At 35.5% G+C, this 9917-nt stretch overlaps 2 protein-coding genes across 2 annotated transcripts; both read left to right on the top strand.

The window, feature by feature from the left end:
* Positions 1–7959: 7959 nt before the first annotated feature.
* Positions 7960–8514, top strand: LOC115629044 (essential MCU regulator, mitochondrial-like). The gene has a single exon (XM_030525346.1). The coding sequence runs from the start codon at positions 7993–7995 to the stop codon at positions 8257–8259; it is 267 nt and encodes an 88-aa protein (XP_030381206.1). The 5' UTR covers positions 7960–7992; the 3' UTR covers positions 8260–8514.
* A 419-nt stretch (positions 8515–8933) lies between these two features.
* On the top strand, positions 8934–9649 carry LOC115629045 (nuclear transcription factor Y subunit beta). The gene is made up of 3 exons (XM_030525347.1): positions 8934–9084; positions 9149–9459; positions 9526–9649. The coding sequence occupies exons 1-3, from the start codon at positions 9015–9017 to the stop codon at positions 9607–9609; spliced, it is 465 nt and encodes a 154-aa protein (XP_030381207.1). The 5' UTR covers positions 8934–9014; the 3' UTR covers positions 9610–9649.
* Positions 9650–9917: the final 268 nt, after the last annotated feature.

Here is a 9917-nt window from a genome sequence, read left to right as displayed (position 1 = left end):
AGCCGCCGTTTTGTATTTTATTCAAGTGGTTTTTGTTTCAATAATCCAATTTATGCGGCATGTCAGCTAAGAGGTTATCCTTGAAGTCAGCAGCTTTTTCTTTCCCTTCGTATCCCGTTTCGTATGCAATACAGACGATAGCTTCGTGCAGTGTTTATGGCAACTTAAAGTTTATATGCATATAGTTTTTTATAAATTAAAAAACATACAGCTCGCGTTTTATGTGAAACACAAGGCCGACGTTGCACTGTTCCGAGAAGTAAACAAACGAGTGGAAGAGACCATAAGAGATAGAGTGCGTTTAGGAGCCGAAAATTTCCAGCGATACATAAATAAAATTTATGTGCGTTTCTTATACAGTTTTCTAATATGCTAAGCGTTCGCTCTGAGGTTTTGCCTCCACAATTATGAATAATGCATGCGTTGGTATGTTTCAGATTCTTGGCCAACTAATGGAGCTCTAAGTCGCTTGACGATGCCAAGCACGTCGGCATTTGAATGAGAACAGTGTAAGAAATCAAAGGAAAAAATATTTATGTTAATTAGCAGAATAACAGAGTTGAACATTTAAAGTTGTTGCGCTTAGTGCGGGCCGTACAGATACAGAACTACATAGAGAAGCGGCGAATAGAGAAAAGGCAAGTGAGTTAAAAAGCGTTGACCATCTAACCATTTGAAAATAATACTTTGAATAGCTTTTAATGCGTTTATGGGGAGCATCTGGATGGATTTTCTTTTCTAAAATACAAATATATTTTTAAATAAAAACTAATCCACGATCGGACAAAGCAAATATTTAAACTCCAATTCGTTCAATTTTCATTTTAAAATCATAACAGTCTTCGGCCTTAATCGTTTCATGAACGAAAAAGGGTTGGCGGACGTCAGGTCAAGCTCTGATAGAATGGCGGGAGGGGCTCCACAAATTGTTAAAGACCGAGTGGAAGCGATAAAAGTAAAGAGTACAGCATGCTTAGCAATTAAAAGCGATCATAAATTGGCTGATTCATTAAACAAAAAACTGTTCATTGATCATTGATAATGGGTTCGGAATTCAAAATAGTTTAACAAGTATTTCTATGAAATGTGCTTCAATATTCATCGAATTCTTTTAATTTGTTTTTGCATTATTTCGTCGAAAATAAATAAAATAATACTTGCATACTACATTATTTTTCGAATAACTTTTTCACGTCATTTTAATTGTCTGTTTGTGTATATCGTTTATATGCAAGTATATTTGTTTACAAAGAATTCTATGCCTGAAAAAATAGTCATTCATTTAAAAAACTTGCTTTACGAATTTCATAAAACTTCATCGGCATGTTGTGATTCATTTATTCTTACAAAGTGAGGAACTGGCTATGGAAGAAATATTAGATATTACTATTGAAAAGCAAGATATAAATGTTTTGAAATAACTATTGATAATGAAAATGAAAAATAAATGTATTAAAGGGCTCATTAGCAACTGCAGGCGTTTAAAAAAATCTGTTAAGGCACGAACTTCCTTCCAAGGCATTCCCATTAATTTTCCTTTCTTGGTGCTTGAAAAGCCACTTAACTTATTAAAAATCCTAGTTTTCAGCAAATTTCCCAAGACATTCTAATCACATGCCACCTGCCCATTGCCACGCCTACTTGTTGCTGCAAACGACAACAACAACAACAACTTCAAAAAGTGCTGCTCTTTGCGCAGAAACAAAAGACTTAAGCCACAAACTTGGCCATATAGAAAATTGCTCAACTCTTTTGGCACTTGTTGTTGCAACGTCCACGCGTGTTTTGGTTTTTCAATTGAATGCATTTACAAGCGCCTCACCTGCCAGCCCCTCCCCCCACCACCCACAACCCGCTTGGCCTGCTGTCAAACCACAAGCTGCAATTTTGTTGCCGCCTTTTGGTTTTTCTCTCTGCGGTTGTTTTGTTGGCAGCTACTGTGTGTGCCTTCTTTGGAACTTTTTACTTGAAATTTTCATTGCGCAAAGAGAAAAATATTCACTTGCTGTAAAGTGTTGCTTCTGCCTTTTCCCAACTATTTCTGTCTGTATGCCAGTCTTGTGTCTGTGTGTGTGTGTAAGTCTGGTTAATGGGAGCGTAAATGAGCGCTTACTTGTGGGGATGGTATGCCATATAAGTATGTAATGGTGTCTGTGCATATTCTAATGTCGGTTGAAGTCAAATGCAGACGGGCAGTAAAGTTAATGTGATTTCCGAGTGTTGTAAGCAATGGGCAAGCAAGTAATGTGTGGAATAGGTTTCGAGAGCTCCATTTTAAAGTCAACTTACTCGACTATGAGTCAGCGTGGAGAGCACAAAAATAAAGAACTTGCTTAGGCATTATTTAGAAAATGTATAAGAAACTGAAAAGAATTCGAATACGCAGGAGTAGCATATTTATTTTCATAAATGAGAAGTGTGTAGAAAGTTTTTAGAATTGGTCAACACAGTTTTGAAATATCTGCATTTAAAGTTTTTAAGTTTATTATTTAGAATTAATAATTAAATTGAAAAGTTTGTATATTGTTTATTATTGTTTTCTGTCATTATGTAATTATTGTTTATATTACTTTTTGATTGATTTTCAAATATTTTGAAATATTGTTTAAATTTGAATTGAAATTGTTTTTTGTAGATTGTTTCCAATGCATTATTTTGTAGATTTAATTATTTATTTATACATGTACTTATTATTTTTATTTATCATTATTTTATTATTATCCAGCATTTTTCTTAATGCACTTTTATCTGCAGCTAAAAAATTGTTTTTGAAATTTAATTGATTTTACATTTTATTGAATATTTAAATAAATTTATTTTTAATTTATTTCTTCAGTTGTTACAATTATGTATGTCCGATTTATTTAGTGTAGAAATTTTCACAACTTTATTATTTTTTTTTTTTTAATTGTTTATTGTTTTAAAAATATTGTAAGTTTTTAGTTTATTTTGAAAAGGCTTTGTTGGCACAATTTATTTTTGTAGTTTTTGGACTTAAAAAATATATCATCCAGTCGCAATATTTTAGTTTCCTTTGTTTTTAGCAATGTTTAGTTCTTTTGTTATATTATTTAAAGTTTTTGAAGTCAACATGTTCTTATTATTTGCAGTAAATGTATTTGAAATTATTGTAAATTTTAATCGTCATTTAAAATACTTTTTTTAATCCAAAAATATTTCAAAGCATTTCTTTAAATTTGTTTTAAAAAATATTGAAATAAAAATTGCATTCGTTTGTAATTTGTTGCACTAATTTGAAATGATCATTTTTGTATATATTGTCATTGCGTTTTATTTGTTGTTTTTAATTGCAGCTTTTGTTATAGTTTTCAAATATCAAATTTATTGATAAATACATTTATTTTTAACATTTGTTAAATATTCCTTGGCTTTTAAGCCACAATGATTCGTTTTTTTTTTTTGTTTGTTTGTTAAAGCCCTTCGGGCAGCCTCTTAAGATGCCATTCGGCTCTGATTGCCAGTTTCCTCATAGAGCACACGCGCTTTCATTAGCGTAGCAAAATAACTATCCTGTGCCACACACACACACACACACGCACACACTTGCACACAAACACGCACACAATTTGACAAAATCCAGTTTGCAGCACACACACTCACACACACATAGAGAGAGAGAGAGACACATTCAGTGCAGAAAGTTGTTGGCTGTGGACAAAATCTCGACGCGTTTACTGTACCATCACAGACGAAGGCCAAACTCAGACTGAAACTTGTTCAAGAAAATGTACGCGACTGCACCTGAAGTTTTAACCACACAGAGACGCGCACACGCATACAAATGCCAGATCGAGCGATCGAGCGAGCGAGCGACCGACCGTCCGACCACAAGACAGGCCAGCAAAAAGGCAAAGCGTACGGCAAAAGCGGACAGACGGAGTTGAGGCAAAAGAAAAAGGCAGAGAAGTGAGCAGAAAGAAAATAAAACAACGACGTGCCCGTTTTACAGATTCTTTTCTTTCTTTTTCTTTCCTATTTGCTGTAGTTGTTGTATTTGTTGTTTGCCACTTCTGAGTGCTCAGACTTTTTGCTGTTTTGCACTTAACGGCTTTCACACACACACACACAACCACGCACACGCATACATATCTATTGTACGTACATTTCGCACCCCGCTTATCGCTTAGCTTTCAGTTACAAAACAATGTGATCGATGACTCGAGATTTGTGTTTCGTGAATCGACGCCCCAGCCCCAGCAGCCACAACGTCCAACACGCGCCACTGTTGAAAACGTACTGAGAAAAGCTTTCGGACGGCTAAGTAATGTTGCAGCCGTTACCGGCTCGGCCCGGCCCGGCCAATTGAGTTTGCGGCGAATTTGTTGCAAACACTAAAATTTACGGTCAGTCCCATGTTTATGGCCCTCGTCGGTGCGTGAGCCGCGCCACTGGGCAGGGATTAGTCTTTCAGTATTTGCTGCCTGTTTTCCGCTTCTCGGAAAATCCAGCTAATTACTTGTACGAGTACGTTACTTTTTGCCGAATTTGCCCAAACATGTGCCCTTTAGTGTGGGTTTTTCAACGGCTTTAACCATTCGCTGTTGCCAAATATTTACGGGCACGAACTGCCGGTAATGTGTGGGCCATAAAACCATTTCGGCATGTCCTGCACTTTTGCACAAGGGTGCGAAATGGCAAACGGAAGCAGCTCTCTACTTATAGTCGCCTTTTATTGTGGCACTGCCACAACGAAAGACTTAGACAACGAACTTGTTTACCCATCTATGCAAAAAAAACGCGCGCAAATAGCTTTTAGGGTCGTTCTATTGTGTAACTGAAGGCACGCGAAAAGGGTTCAAAAGGAAGTATATAAGTGATTGTTGATATGAAAAATATAAGGGTTTGGTACCTGTAAAAGGATTCGAAGTAGGGTCAGTATGTATGTTTCTGTATGTACGTGTTGTATAATTCCCTCTGCAATGAAACGAAATGAATAAATATATAGTATTATTATTTTCTTAAGGAGAGTTGATTAAAGTATGTAAGTACTTATGGAAGTTGCAAGTTTTCTGTCATTTATTATGATTACAAAAAATTGTTAGAATTACTATTACTTTTCATTAGTGATATTTAATGGCCTGCATTTGATAAGAAACCCAATATTGGAATACATTGAACTTGTTCTTATCCAGATGACATCCTGCCAGAGCTGCTCTCATTCCTTATTGATTAGATCGTCAATTGACTTAGCTTTAAGCGCGTTAATTACTTTGGTAATACTATCTACCCCTTTATACCAACATTGCAAATCGTTTTCTCAAAATTGGTATTGTAGGGACAATCAGCTAGTGTTAAAAATATCAATAATATAGCCCCAGCACAAACGTTAAATCTGCAAGCTACTAAGTGAAATCTGAAACGCAAAAATTATTATTTTGGGAATACAAGGTGTTCTATGCCTAGCATCTGGCATCTAGCTGAGAACTTTCTAAAAATCCCTTCGTAATTATTCTAGACATAATTATACACTAGCTCAAAGTAAAAAATGTTACAAAATAAAAATATAAAAGCCGATCCTTTTCGAATTGGTTAAGAAGCTGCAAACATATAACACCCAACTTAGATATCCCCATTGAGCCCAATCGAATGCTATTCTACCTTTTTTACATCAGACATTTTTACAATTGCAATTTCCTATTCAACATCCAACTATTTAAATGAATTTTTAAATTAGCCTAAAAAAGTCATATATTTGTGCTGCAGCATCTTTCCAAAAATTCTGTTTTAAAAGCTTCCACAGGGGCAGTGTGTTTTTTATTAACTCAATCAAAAAATGTTTATCATTGTCGAGTCACAGCGCTTTTATTCACTTTGTGGCAAATAGACTTAAAAACAATTTTTCTGCAAATGAACCCAACAGCTATTTGCGATTCAAATGCAATACATTTTCAATTATAAATCTTTCAAATGCTGCTGTCCTTTTTGTCTGCTCTTTATCAGTAAATATTCTGAATTATTCGTATATATGTTTGTAACTGTATTGGCTGCGTTCTCCCCACTTTCTAGTTGTTGACCAGCTGTTTTTGTTATGAAGTGGTGGACTTTAAAGCTAGTGGTGACAGTTCGATAAGTAATCGGAAACAGAATATCGAAATTTAAACTTAACTCTTCAGGAAATGCGCACAAATGCTTTAAATACTTAAAGGATGCTAATATTTGTTTTTATATATTATTAGGTGTTGTTTGATAATATAAGTTATTAAGTTTTTATAAATTTCATTAAATTTTTTATTTTTAAAAGGTCCTATGATTTTAAAATCTACATGCGATATATATTAGATTTAATCTATTATTATTAGATATCATAAAATATTATATTATGTATTATGATTGGATAATATTAGATATTTTGAAATGTTATTCGGTATTAATGGATATTATTAGACATTGTTCCAGATCTTATTAGACATTAGTAATGAGTAGGTAATTCTAGATATTATTGAATATGTATTATTAGATTTTTTTTATTTTTTGATAATATAAAATATCAGTAGGTTTATTAAATTTCTTTAAATAATATTATATGTATGCGTGTTTACTCATAAGATTTCGTTTTATTGCGTTTGCTTACATCGACCTCCTTTTTTAGTCTTAAATTAAATTAATGAAGATCTAAAATGGAACTGAAAAAAAAGTACCAAAGCATATAGTACGAGTAAATCAATATCAACTTTAAAATACAATCAAACATTGCATTGAATGAATTAAAAGAATATATGCGAAATCACAGATTAAAAGTGCAGTGTAAATAATTTTATTGTGATCATTTATGGAAAGGAATTAAATACATTTTATTGTCAGGGGTGAGGGCAAATTGTGTTAGGCCTCATGAAATTTATCTGTGGAAATATTTGAATGCAGTAAAGATCAGAGTCCTAAGAATGTTTTGTTGTTTCTTCTGGTGCTTGAAAAGAGGAGAAATTTGGCTTAATATCATACGCAGTCAGACTTATAAGAATTAATTCATAAATTTAAACGTGTTTCGTTTTCATAATTTGCAACTGCTATTGTGGTGGAAAAGTTCTAGTTTTCGAGAAGCTCTGCATTTGAAATGGTTTGGTTTGTTAATCGTATTTAAATGCTGCAGAATGGTTTGCAACACAAAGTCACTCTAGCAAGTTACTGTATTTGTGATTTGATCTTCTCCTTGTTTCCTGCTATACTAACAAATTCATAAATATATGCTAACATCCCTGACTATCTTGTAGAGTCGTGATGGGAATTACTTTGCATTACTGGAATAAATAATTTCACTTCTTTGACACTATAGATGCTCTAAAAGCTCTGATTTTCTTGAAGTTGAAAGTTATTCCAAGCTAAGATCTAGGTGCTTTGGCAGACAATAATTTCTGTACGATTCGCTTCGTTTAATATTTTTCAATTACTCCTTAATGTTTCAAAATAAAACAAACAAATGCAATGGGAAAATGTGTGAAGATGCGACGATTTAGATGGACATTAATACGGGTAATTACCCAAAGGGGGGTTGCTGCTGTCGAAAAACTGACCGTCACCTTTTACGCCTGGCCGACCACACGAAGTGTTTCCGAAAGTGCAGCGTAAATAGATAGATAAATATAATTAACAAAACAACAACTGAAAGACAGGCGGTATCAGTGAGAGGGGGACAACGAAATGGCTGTCCCTCGCACGGAATGAATAATTGAAATGCCTGTTGACGACATCTTTGTGGCCAAATGGCCCGCATAAGTCGACTTAGAACGGAAGTGGCTTGAAAAGCACGTTCCAGACCCGCTATTCGTATGCAGCCAAAAAGTTCTGACACACAATCCGTTTTGGTCGTAGAAAGTTTTGCTTTTTTAATCAAAAGCATTGGAACATCAAACGAAATATAAAAACACACACACATACATATGTACTTAGCTTGAAATAGCATTCTTTGCTTAAAGCTGTTACATGCAGCATTAAAATGCACAACCAATCAAAATTCTAAGCCTTATTCTAACTGGAATGATCAAATACATAACTAAATATATCAATTTGTATAGAAATAGGACATATCAATTGCCAAGGCATTTGAAGGGCTCCTATAAGCGCATAGGCCCGTTGAAGAAGAAACCGTCCCGAGATGAGAATAGTACGTTAGGACTTTTCGTCACAGTAGTACCGGGCATGATACTGGGTGGCTATTTGGCCAAAGCACTAGCCTATTTATTGGAACTAAGTGAAATCTTCCAGCCCGAGGATCCGGATGATTTCGATGATGATGACAATTAGTTGGAGACAAATCAGAAACAAATCTGCCGGCTGGACAACATTCTAGCCAACAACTTAGAACGCTTGCACATATCTAGGCCGCTTATATAATCGACAAACAAGTTGTAGTCAATAATGTGGGTCAGCAGGAAAGCCAATAAGCCAGCCATGAGGAAAACCAGCGGCGCACAAATGCAAGATCATGCCAATAAATGTTTAAGTAACTTTTTGCTTTAGTAGACAAAGGCATAAATTTAAAAATATTGTTTAATACTTCTACATCAGCTTCTTATTAAGAACATGACATACTTATGTGTGGGTTTTTGGCTATGGCGGCCACCATACACGCACGCGCAAAGACTACCAAAGTGAATAAGCATAATTAAGCAGCAATTGCTTATTAGTTGGTGTGTACGAGTATAGTTAGTGTGCCATGCGGTTGGTTGGTTCGCCATTCATACACGAGTTCTAACTGGGTTGGATATTAGAAAGCTATACATAGCTGGATAGATTTCAGTTACATTTTAATTGCAGTTCTACACATTGATGTTGGCGTCAAAAAAGTAAACTTATTAACTGAAACCAATAGACGCATTCAAAATTGTACTTATCGGCCAGTGCTACCCATCGCTCGACGCACAAATCTCATCGAGTTGGCAGCTCTACAACAGGGCTGCACACAAAGCCACGGCAGACACAGCCAATTTATTGAAACAATTTGTGTAAATTGTAAATAAAAAGTGGTCTGCCAGATTTTAAGCACATCAACGAAAACCATGAGCAACAGCGAGGACTCACAACAGTATATGGATTTAATTGTTAAAGAGGAGGAGGAAATGTCGGGAGGTGATTATTTAGTAGTCGCTTTGTTTTTGTTGTACGTAGCATAAACAAAAGACTCCTTTTGCAGATGAATCGGATAAACAGGATGGCCATGGCAGTATGCTGCGCGAACAGGATCGCTTTCTACCCATATGCAACATCATAAAAATTATGAAGGTGCCTGTGCCACAGAACGGCAAGATTGCCAAGGACGCGCGCGAATGCATACAGGAGTGCGTGTCGGAGTTCATATCCTTTATCAGCAGCGAGGCGATTGAACGCAGTGTGGCGGAGAACCGCAAAACAGTTAACGGAGATGATCTGCTTGTCGCCTTTTCCAACTTGGGCTTCGACAACTACGTGGAACCTTTGTCCATTTATTTGCAAAAATACCGCGAAGTGAGTGCCCGCCCTAATTGTTGTAGAAGTTTTGAGGACTTATAACTTATCGCGTATTATTTGCAGTCAAACAAATCGGATCGAAATTTATTTATGGACTCTAATTACGCACAGAACGAGGATGGCGCTACAAATGAGGCAATGAAATAGTTATTTATAGGCGGGCATTTAAGTTTAATGTGGGGAACAATTTAATTCAAGTTTCTGTTTAATCTGAGATCGGGATGGGCACGGGGCGAGAGGAGCTGTCGATAGAAGCCTAAGAAGAATTCGATTGGAAAACAGGGCTCCATTGGTGGCAAATACATACGCTTGATGACTTTCGGTTTCTTTTCACCTTCGGGTATAACAAATGATTTCGCGGAGATATCACTAGCAATTGTATTGAATACTTCCTGGGGCGATGCAAAAGTTTATAGAATATTCATATTTTTGAATAGTCAAAAAAAAAAAAACCA

This window comes from Scaptodrosophila lebanonensis, unplaced genomic scaffold, assembly GCF_003285725.1.
Source record: "Scaptodrosophila lebanonensis strain 11010-0011.00,11010-0021.00 unplaced genomic scaffold, SlebRS2 tig00000131-arrow-arrow-pilon, whole genome shotgun sequence".
NCBI classification, from domain to species: Eukaryota; Metazoa; Arthropoda; class Insecta; order Diptera; family Drosophilidae; genus Scaptodrosophila; species Scaptodrosophila lebanonensis.
This window is presented reverse-complemented; position numbering and strand designations above follow the sequence as displayed.